Source organism: Hypomesus transpacificus, chromosome 23 (assembly GCF_021917145.1).
Source record: "Hypomesus transpacificus isolate Combined female chromosome 23, fHypTra1, whole genome shotgun sequence".
Classification (NCBI taxonomy): Eukaryota; Metazoa; Chordata; class Actinopteri; order Osmeriformes; family Osmeridae; genus Hypomesus; species Hypomesus transpacificus.
The window spans coordinates 18,477,170-18,493,178 of NC_061082.1; the positions used below are offsets into that span (position 1 = coordinate 18,477,170).

General features: G+C 50.3%; 3 protein-coding genes across 4 annotated transcripts; 1 reads left to right on the top strand and 2 right to left on the bottom strand.

Moving 5' to 3' along the window:
* Window positions 1–214: 214 nt before the first annotated feature.
* On the bottom strand, window positions 215–12,277 carry LOC124484961 (transcription elongation factor A protein-like 5). 2 transcript variants are annotated; one of them, XM_047046126.1, is made up of 6 exons: window positions 12,260–12,277; window positions 7,985–8,131; window positions 2,950–3,110; window positions 2,750–2,863; window positions 2,196–2,571; window positions 215–352 (listed from the first exon to the last, which is right to left on the bottom strand). In XM_047046126.1, exons 4-6 carry the CDS (start codon window positions 2,845–2,847, stop codon window positions 299–301), a joined length of 528 nt encoding a protein of 175 aa, XP_046902082.1. In that variant the 5' UTR covers window positions 2,848–2,863; window positions 2,950–3,110; window positions 7,985–8,131; window positions 12,260–12,277; the 3' UTR covers window positions 215–298. The 2 variants fall into 2 exon arrangements, with proteins under 2 accessions (XP_046902082.1, XP_046902081.1); XM_047046125.1 differs by lacking the exon at window positions 12,260–12,277 and adding an exon at window positions 8,511–8,595.
* On the top strand, window positions 8,410–12,460 carry LOC124484891. The gene is made up of 3 exons (XM_047046008.1): window positions 8,410–9,810; window positions 9,879–10,680; window positions 11,143–12,460. The coding sequence occupies exons 1-3, from the start codon at window positions 8,410–8,412 to the stop codon at window positions 12,354–12,356; spliced, it is 3,417 nt and encodes a 1,138-aa protein (XP_046901964.1). The 3' UTR covers window positions 12,357–12,460.
* Window positions 12,461–12,737: 277 nt separating this feature from the next.
* Window positions 12,738–15,370, bottom strand: LOC124484892 (transcription elongation factor A protein-like 5). The gene is made up of 3 exons (XM_047046009.1): window positions 15,273–15,370; window positions 14,719–15,094; window positions 12,738–12,875 (listed from the first exon to the last, which is right to left on the bottom strand). Exons 1-3 carry the CDS (start codon window positions 15,368–15,370, stop codon window positions 12,822–12,824), a joined length of 528 nt encoding a protein of 175 aa, XP_046901965.1. The 3' UTR covers window positions 12,738–12,821.
* Window positions 15,371–16,009: the final 639 nt, after the last annotated feature.

Below are 16,009 nucleotides of genomic sequence, written 5' to 3' on the forward strand. Positions count from 1 at the left end.
TCTGACAGTTACAGTTAATGTAGTTATGTCCTGTCAACATAGTGTAAAACATTTAAGAATTTAAAGGAATTATGTTTGTCTTTACTCTCCCTTCCATCCCAGATGAGAAAGAAAACCAAGGCTGTTACTGGAAAAAAGAAAAAACTAAAGACAGTTACTCCTCTCAACGGTGAAAGTGAGATTATGAATGTTTATTTGTTCATTTAGGATAGGCTTTAGTTGGCTCTCCCATCATTTCACACACAAACACCACACACTCGTTGCAAGTAAATAGACAGTGCTGAAGTTGTGTGTGATGTCATGTCCTGTTGTGTGATGGTTTTCCATGTCCAGGCCCAGATCTTGCAGAGTCCTCCAGCATCCCAGGAGAAGAGGAACAGAAACAGAAGAAGAAGAAGAAGTCTATTAAAGGCTTCTTCCGCAGGATCTCTGGAGCCCTCTCCAAGGTGTTCTGCTGTAGCTGCATGACTCACCAATAGAGGGAGCTGCCTGCTTACTCACCTGACTGCAGCGAGGACTTGTCACTTCCCAATCTGATCTTTTTTTTAAAATCAATTTTGATCTTTTTTTCATGAATAAAAAACAAACAAAAAAACATTGGCATTTTGTTTATACCTCCCTTGTAATCGCTAAGCTGTTTGTGTTTAGGTTTGTGACATCTCCATGTCAGGACTGCACCAACACAGAGGATAATTATTGTGGCACAGTACACAGCCACTTTACTTCAGTTTAAAACTGAGATAAAACAGTAGCATTTCTGAAACGTTTAGATACATATAGCTGTGTTGAGAATGTTAGGTATTTAAGGATGACTTTTACTGTGTTTGAATGCAAGGAGGGTGCTTGTCTTATACTGTTATCAAATAGGAAGGTGAGGAAGAGGGGAGGAGGGGCGGAGGAGGAGGGAGTAGGAGGGGAGGAAGAGGGGGGGAAGAGGGGAGGAGGGGGGGAGGGGGAGGGGAGGGGGAGGAGGGGAGGAGGGGGGAGGAGGGAAGAGGAGGGGGGGAGGATGGGGGAGGAGGGGAGGAGGAGGGGGGAGGAGGGAAGAGGAGGGGGGGGAGGAGTAGGAGGGGAGGATGGGGGAGGAGGGGAGGAGGAGGGGGGAGGAGGGAAGAGGAGGGGGGGAGGAGGGGAGGAGGAGGGGGGAGGAGGGGAGGAGGAGGGGGGAGGAGGAGGGGGAGCAGAAGGAAAACAGTGCCTGGCAGAATGAGAGATGATGGGAGGGCAGGGGGAGTGGAAGAAGGAGAGAGGAGGGGAGGGCAGGGGGAGTGGAAGAAGGAGAGATGAGGGGAGGGCAGGGGGAGTGGAAGAAGGAGAGAGGAGGGGAGGGCAGCGGGAGTGGAAGAAGGAGAGAGGAGGGGAGGGCAGGGGGAGTGGAAGAAGGAGAGAGGAGGGGAGGGCAGGGGGAGTGGAAGAAGGAGAGATGAGGGGAGGGCAGGGGGAGTAGAAGAAGGAGAGATGAGGGGAGGGCAGGGGGAGTGGAAGAAGGAGAGAGGATGGGAGGGCAGGGGGAGTGGAAGAAGGAGAGAGGAGGGGAGGGGGAGTGGAAGAATGAGAGATGATGGGAGGGCAGGGGGAGTGGAAGAAGGAGAGAGGAGGGGAGGGCAGGGGGAGTGGAAGAAGGAGAGATGAGGGGAGGGCAGGGGGAGTGGAAGAAGGAGAGATGAGGGGAGGGCAGGGGGAGTGGAAGAAGGAGAGATGAGGGGAGGGCAGGGGGAGTGGAAGAAGGAGAGATGATGGGAGGGCAGGGGGAGTGGAAGAAGGAGAGATGAGGGGAGGGCAGGGGGAGTGGAAGAAGGAGAGATGATGGGAGGGCAGGGGGAGTGGAAGAAAGAGAGAGGAGGGGAGGGCAGGGGAAGTGGAAGAAGGAGAGATGAGGGGAGGGCAGGGGGAGTGGAAGAAGGAGAGATGAGGGGAGGGCAGGGGGAGTGGAAGAAGGAGATATGATGGGAGGGCAGGGGGAGTGGAAGAAGGAGAGATGAGGGGAGGGCAGGGGGAGTGGAAGAAGGAGAGATGATGGGAGGGCAGGGGGAGTGGAAGAAGGAGAGATGAGGGGAGGGCAGGGGGAGTGGAAGAAGGAGAGAGGAGGGGAGGGCAGGGGGAGTGTTCAAACACCATCAATCAATATCTGTCACCAGGAATCATGAATGTAATCACAAAGGTGAAGAAACGTTTTGAATAATGTCACAAATTACAAGGTTCTCCAGGTTCCCTTGGTCCTCCTTGCTCCCCTGGCTCTCCTTGTTCCCCTGGTTCTCCAGGTTCCCTTGGTCCTCGTTGTTCCCCTGGTTCTCCAGGTTCCCTTGGTCCTCCTTGTTCCCCTGGTTCTCCAGGTTCCCTTGGTCCTCCTTGTTCCCCTGGTTCTCCAGGTTCCCTTGGTCCTCCTTGTTCCCCTGGTTCTCCAGGTTCCCTTGGTCCTCCTTGTTCCCCTGGCTCTCCTTGTTCCCCTGGCTCTCCTGTTTCCCTTGGTCTTCCTGCGGTCTGGCGGGTTGCATCTCCAGCTGTGTGCTGTACTGAGCCAGGGTGGCATACAGGAACTGGTACTGCTCAGTAGTCTGGACCATACCACCCCTAGGGAGAGGAGGAGGGGTGGCAAAGAGGAGGTGAAATGTGAGGAAGAGTGGGGACAGAGAGAATGGGATGAGAGAGATAGTAAGAGGGAGGGAGAGGGAGAAGTGTTTGCTAACGAAGGGAGAGTGATGGGTAGGGGTCGGGGTGGTGGGGTGTGGAGAGGGGTTAGTGTGCTTACCTGTCCAGACGTAGACTGCATACTATTCTTAGTATGTCCACCTGCCTCGAGTATCGAAGCTGTTGACAACCGATCCAGCTGGCGATGAAGCAGCCCATTCTACCAATGCCTGCACTGAAGAGGCAGGAGACCACAACAGGTTAACGTACACACAGACATGCACACACACATATATATATATACCCTGAACAGGGCCTTACCTGCAGTGGACGATGATTGGTCCAGGGTTGTGTGGGAGGGACTTTTTGTAGTCCTCCACCTCCTCCACCAATCGCAGCAGAGGGGCTGAACATTCTGGGGTCTGGTGGTCAGGCCAGGTAGAGTACCAATAATGCCTTTCCTCGCGAGACTATTTTCCCAGCTATACACACACACACATTTATGAACAACTGTAATAAATGCAGTGCTGAACAGATGAATGAATATATGAATTCATGAGTTACATCTGGACATACACAAACAGCTACACTGTAAAGGAGTGTTCACCTGGAGTGTTAATTCTCTAACAGTGTAGCCCACACACTCCGTCACAGAAGTCACACAGAGGTCCAACCTGCCATAGGAGCCCAGGCTTTCTTAACTGTTGGGAGAGGTGGCTACGCTAACTAGCTATGGCTAATGTTACAAAGCTTCAATTTAGATCGCAGTGACAGCACGTCGGAGGACGAAACCTTTTCCAATAGTTTGTTTCTTATGGATCAAGACGAAATTAGACTAGGAACACGAAGGTATTGTGTAATGTAATCCTTATTTTTTTAAAATATATATCTCAGTTGTTTATAACTCCTTACACCTGCCTGTCTGTCAACTCTTTAGAAAGCCAGTTCTTCATTGTTGGGTGGGGTTTGACAGCGCGAAGCTACATAGCCTGGCTGCCAGCCCAACTTCTCCCCGCCCAAAAAAAAATTTGGTCGGGAAGTTGGGTCTGGAGGGTCTCATATTGTAGCCTGACTGCCAGCCCAACTTCTCCCCGCCCCCCAAAAAATTTGGTCGGGAAGTTGGGTCTGGAGGGTCTCGTATTGGGGACCAACTACAGAAAACCAGAATCTGGGCGAACCAATGAAATTGCCAGGACAGATGATCAACAGTAAGGTAATCACCCACGACACAAAAGAGCGCTTAAGTTGAATTTGTTTTGAACAAACATGGCTACCGCTGGAGAAATGGGATGTTATGATTCTGCCATCGAGCCTGTTTTAGAAGACATTGACAGCGCATTAATTTTGAAAGAGGAACAGAGGCGCAATCAAGGCATTTGTCGATGGAAAATATGTTTTTGCCGTCCTTCCTACGGGATTCGGTAAAAGTTTAATTTATCAGCTGGCCCCGATGGTTGCGAAGAAGATGGGACACAATCAACCCAGTGGCCATTGTGGTTTCTCCTTTTCTTTTGTGGAGTTGTAATTCTAAACGGAGAACTTGTTCGTATATGCATTGCCCTTTATTGTTTCCCTCAAAAAGGTTGACCGTGTGAACAAGTACTCCCCCTACCCTTAAATTAATTTTACAACACCGTCAAAAATCGTTTGTATTCATTCTTCAAGCATACTTAAAGTCTGCTTGCAGTTTATTCAGTAAAGATTTAGCTGCCTCTCAGTTTAGTTCTGTTGACAACAACTATGCGGTGCTTAACATACTCTGTTGCTCTGATTGGTTGTAGATCTATCCAATTGAGCGAAGAGGCATTTGTTTTCCAGGCTCGTTTGAAACACGCCTCGTAGTCAAAACCCAACGGAGAGTTCTCAGACTCATATTCTGACTAGAATTATGAGTATGACAACGTCAGGCTACTCATATTGGGGAACAACTACAGAAAACCAGAATCTGGGCGAACCAATGAAATTGCCAGGGCGGGCTTTATACGATGATGGACAGATGATCAATAGTGACGTAATCAACCACGTCACAAAAGAGCGCTTAAGTTGAATTCGTTTTGAACAAACATGGCTACCGCTGGAGACTTGGGATGTTATGATTCTGCCATCGAGTCTGTTTTAGAAGACATCGACAGCGCATTAATTTTGAAAGAGGAACAGAGAGACGCAATCAAGGCATTTGTCGATGGTAAATATGTTTTTGCCGTCCTTTCTACGGGATTCGGTAAAAGTTTAATTTATCAGCTGGCCCCGATGGTCGCGAAGAAGATGGGACACAATGAAAACCCAGTGGCCCTTGTGGTTTCTCCTTTTCTTTTGTGGAGTTGTAATCCTAAACAGAGAACTTGTTCGTATATGCATTGCCCTTTATTGTTTCGCTCAAAAAGGTTGACCGTGTGAACAAGTACTCCCCCTACCCTTAAATTAATTTTACAACACCGGCAAAAAACGTTTGTATTCATTCTTCAAGCATACTTCAAGTCTGCTTGCAGTTTAGTTCTGTTGACAACAACTATGCGGCGCTTAACATACGTCACATACTCTGTTGCTCTGATTGGTTGTAGATCCATCCAATTGGGCAAAGAGGCATTTGTTTTGCAGGCTCGTTTGAAACACGCCTCTAGCCAAAGCCCAACGGAGAGTTCTCAGACTCATATTCTGACTAGAATTATGAGTATGACAACGTCAGGCTAGAAGCTACATGCGCTCTGAAAAAAGAGGATACCCTGGCTCCGTCTGCGGACTAGATCCCCCTAGTGGAGAGAGATATATTGTAGACCTACCAACCCAGTCAGCCATGGAGTGTTTCCCAGTGGCGGCGATTAGGTCTGTGTTATCATCTTGTGAGGGTGTTTTTGTCCAAGTCTGTACAGTTGTGTTACAATAGTGTGAACAAGCTAATTTTATATACAATAAGTAAAAAGCTAGGCGAAAATACTCCTCCTCAAGACAGTTCTACCTCTCAGGTCTAACCAGGCCCGAGAATACCCTCGCAGCCCCCGCACCGCGGGGGGGGGGGGGGGGGGCTCGCCGGGACGGGGGGCCTCGTGGGAGGTCTCCCGTTTTTTTTAAAATCCAATTTGAATTACATGGGATGCACACTATGGTCTTGTCTGTGTTTCCAGAGGTGAAATGAAGAAAAGTATATTAAATTGTGCTTTCTTTGTTAGCTAGGTAAGTGACGTCATTAAGCAGGTCAGGTGGTCACCCAGACCGGCGAGCCCGCTGCAAATAGGTAGCTAACTGTAGGAAAAATGAAACGCACATTTGAAAGCGGTGCCCAAAAGCGGCATTCCCCCCCAAAAAAATCTGAATTAAATGCCAAACTTACAAAACTTACTAGTCTATTTCGACCAGCCGGTGAAGGAGGGTGCACAGAAGAGACAGGTATTGTACTGTTTGCTATAGCTAACATTACTGTACCACGTAGTGTAAGGGGCCCCATTATCGTCCACTCTAAATCTCCAACGTTCGGGGCCCCATTATCGTCCACAACCGTTTCTTCTGTTAATTTCTTAAAGAAGATATGCAGCAGCAACGAAAGAAAATCGATATGTACACATCTTATATTGCTGCACACCAAATTACAGCTTCTTACTTTGAAATTTGAGTATCTAAATACGCTCTCAAACCGTAGCATCTGCCTTGCGCAGCGTCAAACTGACATTTCTCCATTGAAAGTGGTTGGGTGGATGATAATGGGACCCCTGGCTAACTGCTAAAATCAGGAAAATATCTAGCTAACGTTATACTTTGACAGCTGTACTGCTCTGTCTGTGTTGTGCTTCCTAGCGTTAACAGAGAGCCTCCTCCGTTACGGGCCTGCCTCTCAGGTCTAACTCCACAGGTGAACCACCTCAGGAAGGGGCTCCAGCAAAAGACTGAAGTTGTCAAACTGTCTTTTCATGTATTCCTGTATTCACTGTATTCATATTGAAACCGGTAATCTATTTCATGCTAATAGATGTATAAATAAAAAACGTAATCTCTGAGATATGTGCTCTCTCTTTTCATGTGATAACCAATGAGATACGCTGATGAGATTGACATGTGTGACCTGTGCATACATGTAAGCGTGTGTGAGTCAATAAATATTCAGTCGTTATTTTATTTTTTTACAGCAAAGCTGATTTCTCACTGTGTGGTTTATTACGTGAAAGTAGTATTTGGATAGCACTGGGTACAGGACGTAGAATCGCTGTACAATTCACACTGTCAAAAATGTCCCTACAAATTGGAGTAAAGTGCGGAAAAACCCGCGAGTATTTATTTAAAAACATCCCGATCCTACCTTTTTGTCTAAAACGTCGGGCCATTTTTAGGGAAAGACGCCGCGCTATTTAGACATTATGACGTCGTAGGGCATATAGGGATTGTGACGCACTTTACCAAATGATATAAAAACGAATTGCAAAATCTAATCTGTCAGTGATGAAAGAAATGTTCATTACAAGGCAAAGGAGTCGTTTGAAAGAGTTTGTCATCCTTACTGAGTGGAAAACATGGATGAAATCCCAAAACAGGAAAGAATAAAAGAACGGAGGCCTACACAGAAGAAGGTAAGTGGGTTATCTATCTAGTAGGTAAAACGATTAAAACACAGGAAAATGTTTGGTTCTTTAGATTCTTTGTGTGAGTGAGTTTAATTGTTGTGTTTAACAATGTGACTTAACTTGGATTCATAATGTAGATCTAGTCATATTTCATATTTCCAAGTTATTAACTTGGATACATAGTATAGATCTAGTCATATTTCATATTTCCAAGTCATATCAAAAGTTAAAATAATTTCTGTTCAAGGCACACCTCTCTCTTTTTCTCTCTTTTGTTCTCTCTCTTTCCCTCTCTCTCTCTCTCTCTCTCTCTCTCTCTCTCTGTCTCTCTCTCTCTCTCTCTCTCTCTCTCTCTGTGTGTGTCTCTCTCTCACTCTGTCTCTGTCTCTCTGTCTTGCTGTGTTTCACTGCTAATTGTGACCTCAGTCCCACCCACCGCACCCCTTGTTTGTTTGTTTGTATGTGTATGTATGTGTTTGTGCATGTGTGTTTACATGGTGTGTGTTTGTCAAGGGCTGCAGGGCTGATGTGGGCACTGGTGCCCGTACGCCAGCAGCAGAACGAGATTCCGACCTGGCCGGGAAACTGGCAGGACCAGGCAGGATGGTGAGTAAACGGCCTCATCCCCTCACTGACTACTACAGACACGACCCACTCCCCTCAACTCAATCTACCTCCACGTCTCCAACAACTCTGATGACTTTCTCTGTTACTTTGCCTTGCTAAAGCGTTTGTCTTCCCTGCAGATCAGTGGTACATGTGTGATTCCAGACGAAATTCCAGTGTCAGAGGCTATGATGTCTCACCCGTGAGTGTCCCTGTTAACGTCCCCTTCAGGCTACTGCCCTGTTGAACACAATGTTAAGATGTGTCGTTAGTTGTCATTGTACTGTAGAGAGAGTCCGTAACACATCCGTTCTTGTTACAGTCAGTGGAGACTGGTCCAAAAGGTCCTGTTGAGCAAGGTAGATAAAATGTTTAGTTTCTAACTCAAAATATTATTTTACTCAGCTTGACAATAACTATGTGTATCTGTACTGCAATTGAACTTTTTCCCCTTTTTTCACATTGCCTTTTTTCTCTCCTCTCTCACTCCATCCTTTTCTGTCTCTTCCCCCTCTCACCCTCTCTCTCTCTCTCTCTCTCTCTCTCTCTCTCTCTCTCTCTCTCTCTCTCTCTCTCTCTCTCTTAGAACAAGAGTGTCGCTGAGCTGCAGAAGCGCTCAGAAGAGATGATGGAGTGGGTTCTCCAGGTGGCCAATGACGGGGTTCTGCCCGCCATGGCCCTTTACCAGGTCCTTCACCTCTCCCAAGACCCTCTGTCTGCCGTTACCTCCCACAGCAGCGGCATCTCCACAAGGAACAGATGTTCTCCGTCTCCTCCTTCGTCCAAGGACCGGGCCTCTTCTCAGGGCTCAGCCCAGCCTGATGTCCCCGAGGGGAACATCTTAGAGAAGCCCCACCCCCTGCTGGAAAGCGGGCTGGACAGACTATCGAGCGAGAAGCCTCCGACACCCCTTCACCCCAGTAGGTCCACAGAGGAGGATATCCTCGCCACGGCATCCCTCACTGTGGCAGAGGTCATCGCCAAGTTGAAGGGAGTGATGGCGAGAGACGTTGACAGGAAAGAGGCGAAGCTGTCTTTCATTGTGGAGGAGCTGTGTGACTCGGCCATGGACAAAGTGATGGACGAGTTGGTGCTTCACCACCACGGCAGCACCTTGTCTGAATTCTATTCGACAAGCATCTCTGAGGACCTGATCCTGAACACCTGGCAGGACGCCAGGGAGAAGATCCAGGTCCTCGCCGACATCCACACCGACGCCGTCGACGAGCGGATGCCCCCGCGGCCCCTGTTGTCTGCCAACACCAACACATCAGAGGCCGTCTTCCACAGGGAGAAAAAGGAGGCAGAGAAGATGGTGTTATTCTTCATTGGCAGTGCGTCCGAGGCCGAGGAGATGGAAAAGGCTATGGGATCGCCTAGGCCCAGCTGTGTGACAGCGGCATCGACCGGCTCAGGCCGCAGCTCGGCCAGCAGCATTGGACGTGTCAGATGCGACAGCGAGCCTCACAGCCCCTCCACCCAGACGGAGAGCCTCTCTGGTATCCTGGCCCACCACGCCCTCTTCCAGAGACCGGGCGTTTTCACCACAGAGGAGAAGCTGGAGCTGGTGAGGGTGGTGGGGGGTATCCTCCAGGGGACGGTGGCCAGAAAGAGACGCTCTTCCCTGAACCAGCCCGAAGACGCCGACACGGCCTCCCTGCCCCAGAACATCTCCGGTGCCTGCAACATCATCCACCTCGTCCTGGAGAACTTCAGCGCAGCTGCGCAGATGATTACAGAAGGAGAGGTGGCCTTCCTGCAGCCACGCGGTAATGACTTCACCCTGTTAGTGGAGTGCGTGAGCGAGTCCCTGCTCAGCCAGGTTACGGAGGAGGTGAAGGCCCTACAGAGGAGGAGCCAGGGGGTCAGCAGCGGGAGGAGCAGCAGGAGGAGCCGCAGCCAGGGAGAGCTGCCGGGGAACTGGGTCAAGGGAAAGGAGGAGGAGGCCTGCACATTCTCGTGTCAGGAAAGCTTCCTTTTCAGCACCCAGCAGGAAGAGAGGAGACCAGAGGAGGAGTGCAGCTCGGCTAGCGACGAGGAGGAGGAAGAGGAGCAGCAGAAGGAGGAGGCCAGGTCAGCCTCCAGTAGCCCTAGCCCAAGAGCCCTAGCCCCAGGGGCCCTAGCCCCAGGAGCAAGGCGAACAGCCACAACCTAAACCTCACAGCTCACAAAATGCTGGACACCGTCGTGCGGATGGCCTACTCAGCCTCCAGATCAGTCTCCAATGACGAAGACTGTGAAAATGACCAAGTAGGCTCCTCTGCCGGGTTGTTGGACCAGGCTGAGTACGACCTGGGCCGTCTGCTGGCCTCTCGCAACATGTGTACCAGGATGTTGCAGGCGAGGATCCAGAACTTCTCCATGGAGCTGATCGACCGCCTCTATGAGCTGCTCCTGGACACGCAGGTGGGACGATTCCCCTCGACACGCCGCTGCCGCTCCAAGCCCAACGTCCAGAACCCGGAGGTCAAGCAGCACCTGGACTGGGAGCTCTTCACTCCAATCCTGTACAATTTCATCCACTTGGCCTTCAAGAAACTGATGGAGAACTTCCTTGGCCTGACCAACTCACTTCCGGACGAATGTGTCCTGGTGAACGACCATCTCGAATGGATGTGTAAGAAGGACAGGACCTCCATCAGGGATGTATCTTGGGAGAGCAGGGACAGCGACGACAGCAGCGACAGCAGCGACTGCACGTCTCTGGAAGGGTCCTACTGCGTGATGCTGGGCCCCAGCCCAGGGACTGTGGGCAGGAACCGGCCATCTTCCTCTGTCAGCCAGGACCAGAGGAGGGCGCTAGAGGCCATTTCTGAGGTGTTGACCCTCCAAGTGGGAGGGGTCCTTCAGCGTTCCTGCAATGACCCAGAAAAAGTCATGGCCATTGTCAACAAAGGTAGAGAAATCTTTTACTCAATTCAATATATTGACCCCAAAGGGAATTTTCAGGTGTCCAGGTTGCCTAACTAGTAACACTGAGCACACTGTTAAAGAATAAGTACAAATGATAGAATGCAATAAATGGAATGCTCTTTAGAAATAGAATGCATTAAATGGAATGCTCTTTAGAAATAGAATGTCTCACCATGTCGCCATATTGCTGTTATTAAATGGATGTGTTTTACATGTTACAAAGAATCCTCCTTGTGAAATTTTCCTTAACCTTTTGGGGTATAAGACCTCTGGAGTCTATAACTATGTTAATATAATACAGAGTTGTAAGTGCTACAGTACTGCTGAATGACAGTGTAGGTATAGTTAAGAACTATAATATTAATACTGTTTTAAGAAAAGTACAGGTAATAGCTATAGTAATACAAGGACACTAGAAGTGTAAGTGTGTTTTTTGTTGTGCCAGGCCTTGATGCTGAGGTCACGGCCAGGATCGCCAACTTTTGCTGCTCCTCCTCTGAAGCCACAACAGGAAGTCTCGACCCAGAGTTAAGTTCAGGTTTCATTAACCTAGAAGTAGGCCAGTCTGAGAAAGATAGTCTGACCAAAGGCATCAAGTTTGCCAGTCAAATAAATCCCAAGGGAGATTGGAAAGATGATGCAGCTTCTTGTCTTCCTGAGCTGGTCCAGGTGCTGCCCTGGTTGCCCCCGAGACCCCCTGAGACCCCCTCCCTGCAGACCTTGGAGATTCGCGTCCAGGAGAAGGTCTGGAAGCCATCCAAGCCCAGTGCCCTACACCACCTGACCCTGCGGGACCTGCTGCATGGTCTTCTGGTCCGCCTGGCCCTCCAGGAGTCCCCCTCAACCTCTAGCGCCCCCACCTTCTCGCAGCTAGAGGCAACTCTGCTTCAGGAAGTGGGCTGGATTCTCCGGACCCAAGATGGGATCAGCCTCGTCCTGGAGCACCTGCCTCAGAGCCCTTGCTACAGCGGCACAGACGCCCTGGACGCCATGTTGGAGGCGGCCTATGCTAAGCTGTCGCTCAGCGCTAACAGCAGCAGAGCCCTGCTTCGCTCCGCTCGCCACGGAGAAGCGGGAGCCATTTGCTGCCTGGCCCAGACCATCGCCACGGTGATCTCCCGCCACGCCGAGGACTGGCGCGCTCCTGCAGTGTCCGATAGTAGCGTCCATTTTGAGAAGGAGAATGCTACAAACTCTGCTGGCTTGGTAAAGGCCGGTGAAAGCTCCAGCTCCCTGTGTGAGGATGTGAGGCTACATGATATGGAGTCTTCTGGCTTGGGAAAGGCCAGTGAGACCCATATGGAGATTCAAGCAGATGAAAGGGTCAAGAAGAGATGTGACAGATTTGGTTTGGTAAAGGCCAGAGAGTGTCCCCTCTCCTCCAGATCACCAGAAGCGCTAAGGATCTCCAGGAAGCAGAGAGAGAGAGCTGTAGCCCCAGGCTTGTTAAAGGCCTGGGAGAAGATCGACAGGTCTTCTGAGGAGACCTCCACCTCCCAGTCCTGCCACTCCTCCTCCTCATCCTCCCACTCAATTTCATCCCCCTCTGTGCCCTCCCAAACCTTCAACAACAGGTCTTCCATCTTCAATTCCAAACTGGGCCGTCTTGGAAAGAAAAAACTTTCCAGCCTCCGACGATGGTTCACATCGGTAAGCTGAAAATAACTCCACACACTGGCACTGGGTAGAACTGACCTTAACTGAGTCAAGGATAAGATGGGTTACAAGTAAGCATGTGTAGAAGACATTATGTATGAGTAGTAAACAGTAGATGTCATTATTTCGCAGACTTATTCATTCAAATCCAAACACGAGGGATTTGAACCTCTGACAGTTACAGTTAATGTAGTTATGTCCTGTCAACATAGTGTAAAACATTTAAGAATTTAAAGGAATTATGTTTGTCTTTACTCTCCCTTCCATCCCAGATGAGAAAGAAAACCAAGGCTGTTACTGGAAAAAAGAAAAAACTAAAGACAGTTACTCCTCTCAACGGTGAAAGTGAGATTATGAATGTTTATTTGTTCATTTAGGATAGGCTTTAGTTGGCTCTCCCATCATTTCACACACAAACACCACACACTCGTTGCAAGTAAATAGACAGTGCTGAAGTTGTGTGTGATGTCATGTCCTGTTGTGTGATGGTTTTCCATGTCCAGGCCCAGATCTTGCAGAGTCCTCCAGCATCCCAGGAGAAGAGGAACAGAAACAGAAGAAGAAGAAGAAGTCTATTAAAGGCTTCTTCCGCAGGATCTCTGGAGCCCTCTCCAAGGTGTTCTGCTGTAGCTGCATGACTCACCAATAGAGGGAGCTGCCTGCTTACTCACCTGACTGCAGCGAGGACTTGTCACTTCCCAATCTGATCTTTTTTTTAAAATCAATTTTGATCTTTTTTTCATGAATAAAAAACAAACAAAAAAACATTGGCATTTTGTTTATACCTCCCTTGTAATCGCTAAGCTGTTTGTGTTTAGGTTTGTGACATCTCCATGTCAGGACTGCACCAACACAGAGGATAATTATTGTGGCACAGTACACAGCCACTTTACTTCAGTTTAAAACTGAGATAAAACAGTAGCATTTCTGAAACGTTTAGATACATATAGCTGTGTTGAGAATGTTAGGTATTTAAGGATGACTTTTACTGTGTTTGAATGCAAGGAGGGTGCTTGTCTTATACTGTTATCAAATAGGAAGGTGAGGAAGAGGGGAGGAGGGGCGGAGGAGGAGGGAGTAGGAGGGGAGGAAGAGGGGGGGAAGAGGGGAGGAGGGGGGGAGGGGGAGGGGAGGGGGAGGAGGGGAGGAGGGGGGAGGAGGGAAGAGGAGGGGGGGAGGATGGGGGAGGAGGGGAGGAGGAGGGGGGAGGAGGGAAGAGGAGGGGGGGGAGGAGTAGGAGGGGAGGATGGGGGAGGAGGGGAGGAGGAGGGGGGAGGAGGGAAGAGGAGGGGGGGAGGAGGGGAGGAGGAGGGGGGAGGAGGGGAGGAGGAGGGGGGAGGAGGAGGGGGAGCAGAAGGAAAACAGTGCCTGGCAGAATGAGAGATGATGGGAGGGCAGGGGGAGTGGAAGAAGGAGAGAGGAGGGGAGGGCAGGGGGAGTGGAAGAAGGAGAGATGAGGGGAGGGCAGGGGGAGTGGAAGAAGGAGAGAGGAGGGGAGGGCAGCGGGAGTGGAAGAAGGAGAGAGGAGGGGAGGGCAGGGGGAGTGGAAGAAGGAGAGAGGAGGGGAGGGCAGGGGGAGTGGAAGAAGGAGAGATGAGGGGAGGGCAGGGGGAGTAGAAGAAGGAGAGATGAGGGGAGGGCAGGGGGAGTGGAAGAAGGAGAGAGGATGGGAGGGCAGGGGGAGTGGAAGAAGGAGAGAGGAGGGGAGGGGGAGTGGAAGAATGAGAGATGATGGGAGGGCAGGGGGAGTGGAAGAAGGAGAGAGGAGGGGAGGGCAGGGGGAGTGGAAGAAGGAGAGATGAGGGGAGGGCAGGGGGAGTGGAAGAAGGAGAGATGAGGGGAGGGCAGGGGGAGTGGAAGAAGGAGAGATGAGGGGAGGGCAGGGGGAGTGGAAGAAGGAGAGATGATGGGAGGGCAGGGGGAGTGGAAGAAGGAGAGATGAGGGGAGGGCAGGGGGAGTGGAAGAAGGAGAGATGATGGGAGGGCAGGGGGAGTGGAAGAAAGAGAGAGGAGGGGAGGGCAGGGGAAGTGGAAGAAGGAGAGATGAGGGGAGGGCAGGGGGAGTGGAAGAAGGAGAGATGAGGGGAGGGCAGGGGGAGTGGAAGAAGGAGATATGATGGGAGGGCAGGGGGAGTGGAAGAAGGAGAGATGAGGGGAGGGCAGGGGGAGTGGAAGAAGGAGAGATGATGGGAGGGCAGGGGGAGTGGAAGAAGGAGAGATGAGGGGAGGGCAGGGGGAGTGGAAGAAGGAGAGAGGAGGGGAGGGCAGGGGGAGTGTTCAAACACCATCAATCAATATCTGTCACCAGGAATCATGAATGTAATCACAAAGGTGAAGAAACGTTTTGAATAATGTCACAAATTACAAGGTTCTCCAGGTTCCCTTGGTCCTCCTTGCTCCCCTGGCTCTCCTTGTTCCCCTGGTTCTCCAGGTTCCCTTGGTCCTCGTTGTTCCCCTGGTTCTCCAGGTTCCCTTGGTCCTCCTTGTTCCCCTGGTTCTCCAGGTTCCCTTGGTCCTCCTTGTTCCCCTGGTTCTCCAGGTTCCCTTGGTCCTCCTTGTTCCCCTGGTTCTCCAGGTTCCCTTGGTCCTCCTTGTTCCCCTGGCTCTCCTTGTTCCCCTGGCTCTCCTGTTTCCCTTGGTCTTCCTGCGGTCTGGCGGGTTGCATCTCCAGCTGTGTGCTGTACTGAGCCAGGGTGGCATACAGGAACTGGTACTGCTCAGTAGTCTGGACCATACCACCCCTAGGGAGAGGAGGAGGGGTGGCAAAGAGGAGGTGAAATGTGAGGAAGAGTGGGGACAGAGAGAATGGGATGAGAGAGATAGTAAGAGGGAGGGAGAGGGAGAAGTGTTTGCTAACGAAGGGAGAGTGATGGGTAGGGGTCGGGGTGGTGGGGTGTGGAGAGGGGTTAGTGTGCTTACCTGTCCAGACGTAGACTGCATACTATTCTTAGTATGTCCACCTGCCTCGAGTATCGAAGCGGTTGACAACCGATCCAGCTGGCGATGAAGCAGCCCATTCTACCAATGCCTGCACTGAAGAGGCAGGAGACCACAACAGGTTAACGTACACACAGACATGCACACACACATATATATATATACCCTGAACAGGGCCTTACCTGCAGTGGACGATGATTGGTCCAGGGTTGTGTGGGAGGGACTTTTTGTAGTCTTCCACCTCCTCCACCAATCGCAGCAGAGGGGCTGAACATTCTGGGGTCTGGTGGTCAGGCCAGGTAGAGTACCAATAATGCCTTTCCTCGCGAGACTCTTTTCCCAGCTATACACACACACACATTTATGAATAACTGTAATAAATGCAGTGCTGAACAGATGAATGAATATATGAATTCATGAGTTACATCTGGACATAAACAAACAGCTACACTGTAAAGGAGTGTTCACCTGGAGTGTTAATTCTCTAACAGTGTAGCCTACACACTCCGTCACAGAAGTCACACAGAGGTCAAACCTGCCCTAGGAGCCCAGGCTTTCTTAACTGTTGGGAGAGGTGGCTACGCTAACTAACTATGGCTAACGTTACAAAGCTTCAATTTAGATCGCAGTGACAGCACGTCGGAGGACGAAACCTTTTCCAATAGTTTGTTTCTTATGGATCAAGACGAAATTAGACTAGGAACACGAAGGTATTGTGT